Source organism: Plectrocnemia conspersa, unplaced genomic scaffold, assembly GCF_051122295.1.
Source record: "Plectrocnemia conspersa isolate PC_06_02 unplaced genomic scaffold, ASM5112229v1 ptg000005l, whole genome shotgun sequence".
Taxonomy (NCBI): Eukaryota; Metazoa; Arthropoda; class Insecta; order Trichoptera; family Polycentropodidae; genus Plectrocnemia; species Plectrocnemia conspersa.
The window spans coordinates 24,120,497-24,136,525 of NW_028277169.1; the positions used below are offsets into that span (position 1 = coordinate 24,120,497).

Sequence of the window (16,029 nt, forward strand, 5' to 3'; positions counted from 1 at the left end):
AATTTCGCCTAGATTATGTAATTTTATTGTATAATACAATACATACCCTCTCTCTATAGTTAAACATTCTACTCCGGGAGCTTTGGCTGTCACTGTTGCTAAACGTCGATCTTCGTGTAATAGAGCCTGCTCTCCGAAATAACCTCCTCTAGATACCTCCATTATAAATCTATCTGACCCTCCGTTAGTAGGTCGTTGAGTTATCACAACAGTTCCTCCTCGGATAATGTAAAATTTGTCTCCTCTCTCACCTTGCCTGACGATCATTGTGCCGGCGATGAAAAACTCCTATTGAAAGGTTTAGGCTCAAATTTCTTAGAACGTTATAATTGAATTTCACAATATCAAGATTACCAAATTTATAATTAACATAACTAGATTGAGTGGAAAACATTGATCAACGTACATAAATTAATTTAATAAAACTGTATTACCCTTCTCAAGAAATCTGACATTTTAATAATGTCTTTTTCGTGAATGCCATCAAAAATAGGAACAGAAGATAAAAATCTGACATTATCCTCCAGCTCTTGTTTTCCACTTTTAACCATAATCTTTTGGAATACCCTTCTTTCTAGCACCCATACTTTTGCGCCGTTACTAGCTAAAAATTTAACAAACAATTAATACAAAAAAATCACGAGCACAATAATTACTCAACAAACCTTTAATAGATGCAAATCGCTTAGCCTTATACAAAATCGCCAATTCTCCAAATACTTCACCAGTACTAATCTTCTTTACAATTTTATTGCTTTTGATAACATCCAAGGTACCGGAATCTGAGACATACAAATGCGATCCAGTTTCACCTTCCCTGATTATGTAGTCGCCAGCTTCGTATTCTTCTGAATGCATTGCTTCCACCACAGCCTCTAATCTATCATCATCTAGCAAGTTCCTCAAGAATTCGTTACTAGCGAGAGCATTTCTTATTAGTTTTGTCGATCTGAAAATATAAATTATATCTTAATGTACCAATATTTACGTTGATATATTTGGATATATATCCTACTTGTCATCTTTTTCAAACTTCTCGTAATTGATATCTTTGGACGTCTTTGTGGAATCTATAGCAGATACGACTACTCCACTTTTTCTGCCACGATGTTCTTCTTTGATCGGTTTTGATTCTATTAGTTCATCTAAATCTTGATTTTCGGCTGGATTTTTTGTCTGTTCTTCTTTAATCGGTTGTGGAGGTATAACTTGCTCTTGAGTGCTCTCATCATGTAGAATCTGATAAAAATATTTATATACATATTTTTCATGTTAACAATAGCATTTTTATGATTAGAATTGTAATTTAAAGTGATCTATCAGCTGAAAACGCGTCGATACTATATAATCATAAGCTATACCAAAATTCCAATCATAGCTAAGACTTATTTAAGATAAGTATGATCTGTTGATAAACGAGATATTATTTTTATTTTTTATATGGCTGTAAATATGTGTATTGATTGTAATTTTAAAAATATTGTTAAAAAATAATTTAACATTGTTTATTTAAAAAATATATACTAGATTACATAGTTTTTAATAATATAATATATAATAGTCAGTTACTCTTAAATGAAAATCTTTTTAAATTATGTAACATTTTTTTATATATGCTTAGTTAAGACTTTAAACCTTATAATTGAATACTTAATATACTATCCCTTAAATACAACAATAAACTATGTAATTTTTGTATAAAAATATTTTTTAGGAACACAACTATGATAATGTCAAAATATTGTCTAACGTTTATCAGCAAAATAGATGGGTGGTAAAGTCGGTGACTAATACACAAATGATCTGGGTACGAATTAAATATAATCCTTTGTGTTTTTTATTGCTATCGTGTCTAAGAGATAAATCAACATTCCGATTGCTCATCGCAGATTAGGTTTTCTAAGATTTGTCTTATCTTACGGATGAATATTGTGATGATTAATTTAAAACAAACTAGAACGTATATATAAAACAATCTAATAATGAGCTACTTGAACTCATAAGGAATATCGTTTAGGTAAAAAAACTACTTATGTTACTGACAGCTTATTAAAAATACAGACCATTTACTCAAATTAACCATTTTTTAAACAACCGTTAAATAAAATGTAATATTAATAATACAATAAGCAGTACACGTCATTTATATGATTTTATAATATTATCAATTTTATCAACATTTTTAATAATATAAAATATTTTTTTTAAATACTATTTTATTTTAATTGACATTGATTATAATTAAAAAATACATATTTTTAACTTCGGAATAAATTTCCTAAAGTAAAAAAATGAGATAAAAAAATAGTTTTTTTCGTCATATTAGCATTAAATTGTACCTATAAATAAATCTTAGCTCAAAATTTTAGCCAGTCGTATTTGCCATATTGTTTAAAAATGCCGGCTTTATAAAAAAAATAAGAAAAAAGTGAAAATATAAAATTTTTGGAATTAGCATTATTAATTTAAAAATATGTTTTGTATAAAAAAAGGTCAATTATATTTTAGATTTTTTTTTAGAACATAGTAGTTGCTTTATTTTTAAAATACTTGAATAATATTTTAGTTTAATCTGTCAGCTTAATCCATCATCTTGTAGCAAAATGGCGGCAATATAAAAATATCATAGCTTAGTTAAAAAAAAATTAGAGGAAAAGTATAATAATTTTTTAAATAAAAAATATTTTTGTATACCTATTTTCATATTCAGAAAACAAAATTATTTTTGTTGCCTTTGCTGATTTAAAAAAAAAATTAGTGAAAAACATATATTAAATTCCCTAATATTTTAGAAAACTTTACGTTCTTTTTTTTTAATATTTTTCATTTTTGTTTTGTATTAATTGATTAAAAAATATTATATAATAAGAATGACAAAATGCTATTTAAAGTACTAAAAGTCATAATAATCTGAACATCAAAAATAATTGCGTAAAATTACCTATTATATTTTAAGCACCCGTTATTTTAACATCTACATAAACACCGATAATTATAATTAAAATCTTATTATTAAATATTTATAAAAGTTTTTCATGAACCGTATTTCAATATATTTAGGTTTAACAGTTATATGGTTTTAGAATTCGTTTTTACACCTACAGTAATCCCTAATCAGTATCAGTTATTTTATTTTAATAAAATGTAAAAGATAAATTTTAATTTAAAAATATGTTATTAGATAAATTATTAGGATAAGAAGAATGCTATTGTTTTTTTTTATCAACACAGCAGCGGTTTGTATTAAATATCAAATAAGATAAGGTTGAATCATCATAAGCAATTGATCTACCTTACGCTAAAAAGCTATCTAAGTTATTAAAATATTTTTCATTAATCTTAATGTCAAGAGCGTGATTCAAACTACAAATGCTTTAATAGTTAGTTCCTTATCTTATATGTTTTAAATTACAATCGACTTCAGTATTTATTTTATTTTTATATTGATTAAGTACTCAATTTACAAAACATTTATTTAATTACAATTAAATGCAAAATAAATATTATCTGTTTAATTTTTAAAACTTATCGCGATTATTACAAAGCAGTGACTATTATCAAAATTCGAACAAAGAAAAAAATATATAACCAATGCGTAATTTCACATGTGCATGAGATTACAATATAATATAATATAGCAACAGCCTTGTTTTTCAATATAAGTGGCCCTGTTTAATCATTTAATTTTAGGTAATCTAATCGGCAGTTATTTTATTTAAGCATTCAACAATTATGGTTTATAAATATTATAAAATACTGGAAAAAAGTTTAGACTATTCTTCTTGTATATAAATCAGCTAAAAGCTAGACTATACTTCATAAACAAGTATTGTGTATTGTATTATGAAAAGCTTAGTACACTCTTCTATGACTCTTAATACAAAAACTCGTTTCTATTATGCCTTAATGCATTTTAGTATATATAATAAATATGTTGAAAAATAATTATAGTGGTGTATAAAGACTATAAATATATTTTAAAATACAATGTTAAAAAAATATATGATTAACTTTATTTTAACAACATGAGAGTCATTAGACACTGCGTATTTATTATAAATAAAATATTATTGCAGCTTACATTAAATTTATGTCACTATGAAGAACCATATTCACATAAAAGATTAAAAAAATCCGTTATGATCGATTCGAAGTATTTTATAATAATAACTAATTCTGATCTCTAAAATAAAAACAATAGGGTCTATAAAGTATTTTAATTCATTTCTTTTAAGTATCAGGAACCAACTTACACTGATATTTTATTTATAATACACCCTTACTTCTTACCAAACTAAATAGTAAAATGGCAGTAAGTCACACTCAGATGATTAAGTGATTCGTCTTAATCATCTGAGAGTGACTCAATCTGTATCGATAAGACTAGTTGGTTCAAGAATGTAATGACTCATTCACATCAACCAAAAGCAAAATTCATTTTATAGAATAGCATTATGATTGTTTAGTTATAATCTGATTCGTTATGATATTTTTTGTTTCAATGTCAAGCGATAAAAATCATAAACCAGGATATGTTTTATTATTTACCAACATGACTATTTTGATAACATTGCATAAAAATCAGTTACTTACTCTAAAAGTTCCTCTTTTATGTCCAACGGTATTGTTCACTTCCCCATTTCCTGACGATGGAACATCAGAAGTGATTTTGATGTTACCGCTCTCTTTGAACTTAAACAGCGGACACAAACGCACCATTTTGGTTTTGAACCATTCAACACTATCTTATTGAAAATCAACTGAGATTTGATCTCATTTTTTAAATACGAGCGAAATCGACGACGGGCAATTATCGAATGGCGATGCGAATCGTCTCGGTTTCTTACTGATAATGAGCCTAATTGCTACGAAACACATTTGACGAAAGGTCTTGCTTGAGGCGTGTGTATATTTTTTTTCGCATACGTGCATGTTTGCGATATGGTTATCGGGTGTAGCGAACCGTCGGTGCTCGAGCCTTGTTTACATGGAACCGAGTATACATAATTTATTATGAGACGGTCGTTTCGCAACGGTGCAAGATTTGAAAATTAAAATTTTGCCAGGAACACGCTCGCTTTTGAACATAAATCACACGAGAACATATATTAAATCGCGTGTTTTATAATACATAATTTAAAAAAGAAAACAACCTCATTAACGAGTTAATGAAGCTGTGTAAAAGTATGAAAAGCGTCATACATTTATTATGCTTTATATAACATTGGATCGTAATATATTTGTGAATTATGTCACATTTATATCGATGACATAGTCCATGTATTAAAATACTTCAAAACAATAAACTGATTCGAATAGTTTTAGAAGTAATTCGGATCAAGTAAATTCACACCATAAATGTAACTAATAGTCGAAACCATGAGACTATACCGCTCAATTGCTTCTTTTAGTTGACTTTTGTGTGCAGCACTTATTAGAATTGATGGCTACAGCTTTTTTTTAAATTAATATGCAATAGTCGCAGAGGGTCATATCTAATATATATATAGCATCATAACGGTATTGTTTTTGGAAAAAATGTATACTATTAGTAAAGTGTGAGCAAGTGCATTATTGTGTCGTAAAATTAAAATGTTTGCTTTTAACCATTTAAATGCCGCAAACTATTAGTACGACCGTGCACTACAGACCGGAAATTTTATAGCAAAAATAAAATCTATTAAAACTTTTTTAGTCAAAAATGTATTGATGGTATATTATGACGACATAAAAAATAAATATACAACGTGGCAAAAAAAAAATAATACAGATATATAAAAACAATTGCCAGGATTGTCACAATATAATAATTATAAAATTTAGTGAAAAAATATTTACATATTTAAAAAAAAAAAATAGTAAAATATAAAATAACGGTAAATACATGCCAAGCGTGAGTTACAACTGTAATTAATTATTCTCGTGAGCAGTTTTTTTTATCTTAAGAGATGTCACTATGTATTAAAATATTTTACGTCACATAAAACACTTGATATTAGCTATTAAAATGAGTACAAAGTGAAGCGCGCTCATGTATGGCTGCCCTCATGCGCCAGACATATAGAGCGCGTTAACATGCTTAAGACGTAGAAAGGGTTAATTCTGCCTATTATTTTAGATTGTCTCACACAAGGTTTTTTCTGACAAAATAATTTATTTTTATAAGTTTAAATGCGTTATAAATATACTTTGTAATATACTTTATTATATTTAGTTATAAAAATGAAATGTTTTTTGGAAGTTTTATCAATTAAAAAAAAATAATAACAATCTTCCTTAAACGAAATATTGTTTGAAACATAATGAAAATTATCGTAAAATTATATGTAGATAGATTACCAATCTTGATAATCTTAATGCACAGTTTTTGTTCTTGTTAATTATGCATAAAAATATATAACATAGTATTCTGATCAGAAAGTATAGCAACATTTGTTGTTAAAAAAATTAGTTATTAATTAAAAACTAATCATAGAAAATATATCTTCATACAAATTATTACAATACGAATTTTATTATTTTTTCACTTTTTTTTATTTAATACATATAACGCAATATGTGTAAATCATACTGTATTACGTACATTTTACAATATTTATGCGTATTTTGTCGAATCGCATTATTGAAATGATGTAAGTTTTTTAAGAAAATAATAAAAGACATCATTTATATAATATTAAAATTATTAAATATCTAATATATTACTAATAACAACTTTTTAAAAGGTTGGTTAAAATATTTGGGTCACGAAAGTTATTTTAAGTACCAGCGAAACCAGTTTCTTCGGCCTTGATCGAGATTGGTACTTACCAATTCGTCTCAGTATGATCAAACATATTGCATAATGTTAATATAATACAAAACCAGTACGATAGCTAGGTGGAAAACAGATATTATAAACCGATGTCATTGGCTTAGAACCGGGTTTAGATTATAGGAAACACATTTAAGAAATTATTTAATCATTTTATTTATTATTAATTATTTTTTACATTACTCTTTTATCACTACAATAAATGTATGATAACTATTGCAATTATTTGATGCAACAAAACATGTTAAATTAATAAATATAATAAATTAAATTATTACTAAAAACAATTATTATTAAAATTTACATAATTCATATTATTATTGTATATTGTATAATAAAATATTTTATTATTTCTTGTTTTTGAATTTCCAATATAAAATTATAGTAGTAAAATAATCGTGTTTTAGTACACCATAATATGCTATTATCCGTATATCTTATAGTGTAATCTTATCAGTTTGCCTTTGATCACGCTGAATTCCAGAATGTAATTGAAAAGATAATATTGTAATATTTAGCGCTATATCTTGAGCGAAGCGATTATCAACATAACTTACGTATATGTTTATCCTTCAAAATAAATTGTACGTATTATTTTATAATTCGTTATTAATAATATATCTATATCAATGTTTAAGAAATCTAGAAATTGAATAAAAATAAATATTTTAATGATTTAAAAATATAATATATTATATAATGTTCAGCATTATTTTTAAAGGCAAACTAAGTTATAGGAGATTTAATCTAATCAAGATTAATGTGAAAATTCATGGTAATAACTTATTTTTAATGCAAAATGTCGGAAATAAGCAACGTTGATAACAATGCTGAACATAAAATAATGGCAAATATAAAATCGTTTATAATATGTGACATGAATATAATATGTCGGTGTCACTGTTTTAAGAATCTACTTAGCGGTTCTCATCTGTATTTTCTACATTAAGTATTAAAAATAATATCTAAAAAAATGTTCCTTAAAAAATATCAATTAAAACGACGGCAATATTGAATTTTTAAAATACGTTATAAAATATAATACTCCTCACTTTACTTCAGTGAAAATTAGTATAAAGCACTAATTTAAGGGAAGTAATGTCTGCTAAAGTTTTTGTAAGCATTAGGGTAATGTTGTTAATTTATCTCATACAATTTAATCATTCAGCAAAGATAGAAATAAATACCATTTTTAAGCAAAATCTGGATAATTTTGTTGATATAATATTGATATTTGTAAAAATAAAAATAAAAATGATTGTGGACAGTTACTTAAAAATAAATAAAAGTAGTTAGTTTATTAAAATATTTAGTTAATTTATTTTATAGTTTATTAGTCAAACAAACTAGAATTTTACACAGAAAGATATAACATAGAAACGCGTTAAAATGCTCTGATGAAAAATCAACTTTGGCAAATTTTAATAAAAATCAGCATATAAACTTCAATACAACTTTAGGGCAACTTAAAAACTCAATTGTAAAAATTGATAGAGATGCTAATAAAATCTGAATTAAAATAAAAATAGCACTAAATTAAAGAAGCGACGCGAAAGCAATTTTGGATAATTGGTTATCGGTTTTAAGGCAAACTAAATTAAATTTCAACAAAATTCATACAAATATAAATTCATTTGTTGTTTCCTTAGTAACAAACAAACATTTAAATAATAAACTATAAATACGCTCAAGATGATGACCCCCAACATCAGTGGTCGAAACGAAGTGCGAGTGAGAAAAGCCGCAATACAAAAGACCTCACATCTCAAAAAGCTAAGTAACACGTTAAATAAATCCGGTAAAAACCCCAAAAAAAATATAAAGCCACACGGGAATTTAAAAATATATAAACAAAACTTTAATACTCTTCAATTTATTAATACGGAAATGGAAAATTATTATCATTTGCCTTGGCGCAATTAACAAGTGAAATTTCGGGCGGTCTGGGTCCGGAATTAGATTCACAGAGGGCCAGCAGCGAAGGGTTGTCCCTTGCAAGGTGTTCCTTTCGACCCCTTGTAAAACTATTTGCAGGTGAAATAATTGGCTGAGAATGTGCGGCAATTTCGCAATTTTACACGTGCGACTCTCACGCATTAAACTTTGCAGGCGCCGCGCTATCCCAACCCCAATTATACATTCACACAAAACGGACAGCGAATAACACAAAAACCCTTTGTCTATTAGGCGCGAGGCTTATTTAAATATGGATGCGGGGAGTATTTACGTCGACGAATATAAATCATCAGAGAAATACCCCAATTCCAGCGACAAAATAAAGAAAAATTGATGTGTCCTATATACATAGGTACAAACAAAACTCTCGCTTCTCTTCTTATTAACTATTTTGCTTTGTACTTGAGGGCTTACTTATTTAAAAAGTTTATTAAATCAAATCCTGCCATTGTTATCTATGAGGTCACACCCTTTGCGTTATTTTATTATTAACACGCATTATCATTGAAGTTAATAAATTTACAAACATAGCTCGAAAAAATTAATTAATCTTGTATATTCAAAACAATTTAAAATCACTAAAATCATTACTTTAATTAGAAAAAAGTAACATAGGATTATATAATATTAACAAAGATATATTATACTTAGCTAAATAATTTGGACCAATAAATATACAATAGTTAGGTGTAAAAAATAATCATAAAAATATAATAATAATAATTGTCGCAGAGTATAGTTCACCAAGATGTGAATTGACCTGTTCAAATCTTGCTCAACGCTAGATACGTGCATTGGAATTGTTTCAGCGTATATCGACGATGGGTACCCTTTCCAAAATCACTAACGAATTACTTTCCCGTCAATTTTGGATATTTCTTTAATTAAAGGAAATGCTACAATGCATCTAGGCTCAGTCCTCGGACCACCTTCCTGTGTTTTTACACTGATGGGTTATTTCAAGGCTATCCATAACACATCTTTATCCAAGTCTTTAACTATAACAATGCTGATTAAAACGGTTGCAAGAGTGTTGTCGAGTACTATGCCCTAACAGACACTAAGACAATCAAAGATGATATTTATTATTTAACAACCGTAATAGAACAAGCTAAAATATCATTAATACCGACGCGTAAAAATATATAAAATTACAGTTAAATTACTCAATCGATTAATATAGTTTTAAAAATAAAAAAATGTTGTTGCGTTAAATTTAAGCTAGAACCATCAGACACATAATTTTGGAAAGTAACTTAATCGCTTAAAAATAAACACAGAAATTCCACCGTTTAAAACTAAAAATATCATAGCTAACACGGAACAGGGCAGGGTAGAGATATTAGCTTATTTCTATATCGTACGAACTCACTAAAACATTTTAACACTGTTAAATATATCTCAAAATAAACCCACGGAAAATTTGAAAGGTAAATATAATTTTGAAAAATATAGTTCTGTAATTGACAGATTAGATAACACATTGATTAAACACCATCCTGGATTTTCATTTATCACTTAATAAACATGTTTAACTTTCTATCTATCTTTCGGGTATTTACCAACTATTTGGAAAACCACTAAAATTTATCTGTTAAAAAAATCCGATTATCTGTCGCTTTATCAGTTTAATATTGTCATTCAATCAAATATTTAAAAAAATATTCTTAAGCGTCTAAAATAATCTTTGGGGAATAAAATAATTAATATACAGTCTGGCTTTTGCAAAAATCATTCGACAACACATTAACCTAATAATTTGACAGAGCGTATTTTAATATGAAAAAGAGTGCGGGTCTTTTAATGTTAGATATAGAAAAAGCTTTTGACACAATTTGGCATGACGGTTTTATTGAAAAATTATAGAAATACAAAATATACAATGCAATAACGTAAACATATAATAAACATGTTTTGGAACTTTGCTCTAAAGAGCTTGCTACTATTGCGGCCCTTAGACCGATATTTAATAGAAAGAGCACACTAACTATGACAAATGAAATATTAATTTAAAAAAAATAAAATAAACTCATTTTACATATATTTGTCTAGTGTGGAGTAACAACAGTTATACTATTTTTACTAAATAGTAATTTTAATTAAAACTCTAAAAATTTTATACTAATACCTTCTAGCTATGGTTAGTGTGATCAGCATAGAATTTAGGATTACCCCTTGTATGATATATAAGCTTTTCAGAAAAATAAGTAGGTGTGAGTGGGATGCTTTTAATGTATTAAATTTATAAACTAACAAGTAAAATAACACTGTAAAAGGCAATAAATATTAAAAAAATAGCTTTGGTGAATAATTTATTTTATCAATAGTTTATGATATTTCAGAAATTTTTAATATTATTTTTATTTTTTAAATAATATAGTTAGTTCCAATGTATGCTAAATCAATGTTATTACTTTGAATGATTTTTTAATAAATGTCTTTTTATGTGGTTCTTTAATCTCACATTTCTCGATCTCACTCCTACTTCACAATTTCTCTTCACCAATTCACATTTCCACTTCAACTCAAAATATATTATATATTTAGTGATCTGTTGGTGTCTTTTGATATCGATTTTGTAGTATTTTTAATTATTAATTCTAATTTTACACAAACATATAGTTCTAGGGGTTCTTCATGGTGACATCCTTGGGCCTCTGTCTTTTGTATTTATTTATTCATAACGTTTCAGCACCATATAACTGTTTAATTAACCTAGAAATAATATTGTTTAAAGGCTTGCGATAACGACAAAATTTTACCAGCAAATGAAAAATTAAAATAAGTAACGATAAGACAAATAATATTATGTTTTCTCGTACATCAAAAGCGATCTTTCCCTCGTATATTATGATAAGCGATCCCCTGGGCAAACTCAGTTGACTACCTAGGTCTTTACTTTGACCCCCATTTAAATTGCAAGAAACAAAGGGAAGTGGCTTCGCATTAGTAGTAAAAACAAACTTGTATAACTGATATAATTTTTACTTCCTAATTGTTCTATATGTTGAATTAGACTGGTTTAGTTTATCGGCCAGCTGATTGTTTAATTTGGTTATATTTTTACAGCCAGGACATCATCGTCTATCTTTGCTGGTTTTCCACATATGAAATTTCGTATTCTATTTTTTTTAAACAATATTTGATACCTAAGAATAACTAAAAAATCATCTACCGCTTAAAAAATGTTTTTAGTGGTCGTTTTTTAAAGAGAATTATATTCAATAATATGCAGTTTTGTATCAGTGGGCAGAGCATGATTGACTATTTAAACTTAAATTTAAATGAAAAACAACACTCTTCTCGGGAATACCTAATAGTATATGGTTTTATGTACTTCCTAAATTTAAATTTTCTGATTTATTTATATTCAGCTAAAATTAGGAAATATATATGCGCTATCATTAGGAATTGAATGGTGAAAATTAATTTGTATTCAAATTTAATTAATCTTAATAATCTAGGAATCTCTTAAGCATTGCACTATTCTAACCTTCTGAAGCAATTCAAGAGAAACAATTTCAGGAAATTGTATACAATCATTGATTACAAAACACTTCTCCCAATTGAACTTGCTTAATGTAAAATAAATTAGCTTAGCTTAAATATATTTTTAAATAATATCCAAATATATATTTCACACAAGAAGTAAATTATGTAAAATTGTTTTTATTTTATTGTATCAATATTAAGGGAATTTAATGTTTTTAAAATATTTTTTTATACCTAATTGTATTGATAAAGTAAGTGAAAGTGAAAGTAAATATTTAGGAGAAAAAAGTATGTTTGATATAAAAGAATATTTTCCCACTGAAAAACTATTTCGTACTGTTTGCAGTAAGAATTATGATATCAAGTTAAATAAAAGTATATTTATAGCGAAAATAATGTTAATGTATTTTTAATTTTGCTTGAAAAAATAATAAAAATATTGTTACTTATTATTTTAAGAGAAATTAATGATCAAGAGAAAAATATAAATAGGTCTTTTAATTTAGTACTTTTATTATAAAAATATTTACATAATAAATTAAAACAATCTCAAAGTCTTTGTAATTATTGCGATTGTCGTAGCGCCTATCAAATGAGCGTGTTTTTTCGGTGTATCCCTTATATTTTTTTCTTCTTTACGCAATTTCCCCTAATTCCTATCTGTATTTATTGCACTGTGTTTTTCTTGTTTGAAATTAAAATAACCGCAACGAAAAAATACGTTTCGCTCAATGAAAACGTCCCCTAAGGCGTTATTTTAAAGCTAAAAAAATATAGCGGTGCGCATTGTGTGCTATGTTTTGTATGAAATCATCAATTGCGGTTTTTGAAAAATTTATAAATTGAAAATTAACGTAGATTTAGTATGAATTTTATGAGTTAATTTTTTTAATTAAATAAAAACAGCGAAGCATATTTATTTTTTTAACATCAGGAAACGAGTGTTCTGAACTAAGCGCAATGTAAACGAAAGCAGGCTTTTGGTGTTTTTGATTTTTAATAAAATGTTCTAAAATATATTTTATATTAAATATAATAAAAAGTCATAGTTAATTTATTGAAAAAATATATTTATTTATTAAATTAAACTAAGACCATCGTCACGATGGTCCGACACTAAAAAGCAGACGGTTGACGAAAGCCCATCTTTATAGAGAATTTAAATCACTTTGTAGAGAGAAAAAGTCTGCAACAGATCGAATACATTAAAACAATGTAAATTATCTGCATACTAGTAATTGTATGAAGAGCAGAGGAATCAAGCTGGACCCTTGAAGAACACCCGAAGAGGTGAAATACTTTTTTAACAAGCGGCCTCCATAGTTTACAAAATGTTACCGTCGCCCCAATAACCGAGTTAAATCATCCGAGCAACCGAGGTCCAATTTTTTTTTCAATTATAGCTGACGACAAACCTTTTAGAAGACCTTCTCAAAATCCGTATATACGACGTTTATTCTAATTTCCGCATTGAGAGATTTTATTACCGTGTGGGTGAAAGACAAAAGGTTATTAACAGTGGAACGGGCGGGACGAAACCCATGCCGTTGGTCTAACAATGCCGAAAGTGATTAAAGACGTATCTATGTATAATTATTTAGAACAATTAAACAGGAGCTGACAACCATTTTCCTTGTTTTATAAATACTTTTCTGTATTTCCAAAGATCAGGAAATGATGAAGTCTTGAAAATCAAATTAAAAATACGCTTTAGAAAAGCAGCGAGATTTGCTTTGCAACCCTTCAAAATAAAATGGGAACAAAATCAAGCATATAAAAACGATTATTTGCTTCAATAAGATAAATAGACTGAAGGTTATAAATTATATAAGTATATAGTTTGAGACTTATTTGGAATGTAGAGATACAGGACTGATATAAATTGAAGACTGTTTCCGCAGGACATGGACAAGCTCACCTTGCTACAGTTGCAGCAATATTGTGCTTGTAATTCTCAATGAAACAGTTAAAAAAACTCTGCACGCGTTGGGTGCCGAATATAGAGTAGGAGTTAGACTTATATGATAATGAAAGCAGGACACTCGTTACCAGGCTGGCTTAAATCATTGAGGTCTATTGTGACCATATTAAATAAATTTAACACTAAAATACATTGATAATATTTTTCTGTTATGCCTTACGAATATACTTGTGCTATAAAAATATTTTTATTTCATTAAATGGGACATAATAGTATTATTTAATAATGTCGTGTTTTTAACGATAAACTTCATCTCTAACTACTGAAGTTTAAGCACTTAAAATATTTTTTGAACGGTTATTATGAATTAATTAAAAATACTATTATATTAAATATATAAAACCTTTTTTAACAATATGTTGTTTTAAACATTATATTCGATTTATTAAGTTTTTATCTAATTTAATTGAAATATTAAAATATATTATTATCAGTCAAACTGAAACTATTATAATCAATACTTTTACACTAGATTTACCGTGCTATAAATAAACCACTAAACCAAGAATTGCACTATAAAAATAAATAAGTATTAATCGCCTCTTTATATCTAATTTAAATATAAACGATAATAATGGACGTAAATTTGGAAACGTAATCGTGAATTTAGTTTTATTGCCCGGTTCTAATCCCCTAATAAAGTTTCGGGCTTTTGACCTCAGCAATTTTCATTTGCATTGGTTTTAACTTTGCTAATTTAATCCCATACGAGTCACCATTATCACTCCGTTTATATACTATTACTAACGTTTTAAAATAAATTAATTTGTTTACATCCTTCGTTGTTGTGCTAAAAAGTGATACAATAATAGAATTTATCACCGTGAAGGCGGTGTTATTTGATCAAGAGATTTTCTTTATTTTGCACCACTGACTCTCGTAGAGTATTTTTAAGAAATTTCCTCTCTAAGGTCTAATGTTTTTTCGATGCTGCTTTCATACGATCATTTTTCATGTTGATAAATCGCTTTGCTTATTTCTCACGCTTGATGTTTTGCTTACGATTACGTCGATGTATTTATCATTTATCACTATACAGATAATCTATAGGTATAATATTATATTATAACATACATACATATTTGACTATTTTTTCTAAATTAATATTTTACGCACTTTAACTAACCGAATATTAAAAACAAACTAAATTGCGTAACTAGTATGTACATAATTGTTAAGTCAAACATCTTGATAATTTACCTACTCATGTAAAGTAGTGTTTGTTTTACGGTTAGTTTGTACTTACTTAAAAAATATTAATATTTTAATAATGTATTTAAAGCATTCATCACCATGTATATAAAGCGTATATATATTTCAATTTAACCCAAGAGAGAAAATTGCTCTGATAAATCTCTATTATAAATAAAGTAAAACCCATCTTCTGTTTAACCCATTTTTGCACCTGCGAAATCCAATCAGTTCGCTTTTATTTTTTGTCTTTAAAATATATACATGTATCACTTCTATCCAATCGGATCGTTATTTTGTTTAAATCACATGCCCATCTCGTATATTGTATACTTTTTACGTGAAACGTAATTACTTTTTATGGTCCTTGATGTATAATATTTTATTTTACGACTCTGTGAATAATTCTAGAATCGTAAATCTATGTTTTATGTATATTAAAATAATCAAAGATTTTTTTTATTGTATTTAATAATTTTTAATTTACATAAAATAAACATTTTTTTAATATAAATATTTTTTAATGGCACTGTCAGACCATATGTATATAATTACAAAAATAAATTATATACTGTCATATAATAATTTGCTGTAT

The 16,029-nt window shown here is 27.0% G+C and overlaps 2 protein-coding genes across 3 annotated transcripts in view; one reads left to right on the forward strand and one right to left on the reverse strand.

The window, feature by feature from the left end:
* Positions 1–16,029, forward strand: part of LOC148235232 (zwei Ig domain protein zig-8-like) — a 198,575-nt gene that overhangs the window by 157,101 nt on the left and 25,445 nt on the right. The gene's annotated exons all lie outside the window — the stretch shown is intronic.
* Positions 1–16,029, reverse strand: part of LOC148235233 (cGMP-dependent protein kinase, isozyme 1) — a 34,808-nt gene that overhangs the window by 6,069 nt on the left and 12,710 nt on the right. Inside the window, exons 1-5 of one of the 2 annotated variants that reach the window (XM_088186724.1) lie at positions 4,594–5,055; positions 1,016–1,239; positions 666–949; positions 435–604; positions 47–288 (exon numbers count right to left, since the gene is read on the reverse strand). In XM_088186724.1, the coding sequence (XP_088042850.1) occupies positions 47–288; positions 435–604; positions 666–949; positions 1,016–1,239; positions 4,594–4,719 (1,046 nt within the window). In that variant the 5' untranslated portion in view covers positions 4,720–5,055. Of the gene's footprint in view, positions 1–46; positions 289–434; positions 605–665; positions 950–1,015; positions 1,240–4,593; positions 5,056–16,029 lie in introns of those variants that run through there. The other variant, XM_088186725.1, reaches the window with a different exon arrangement.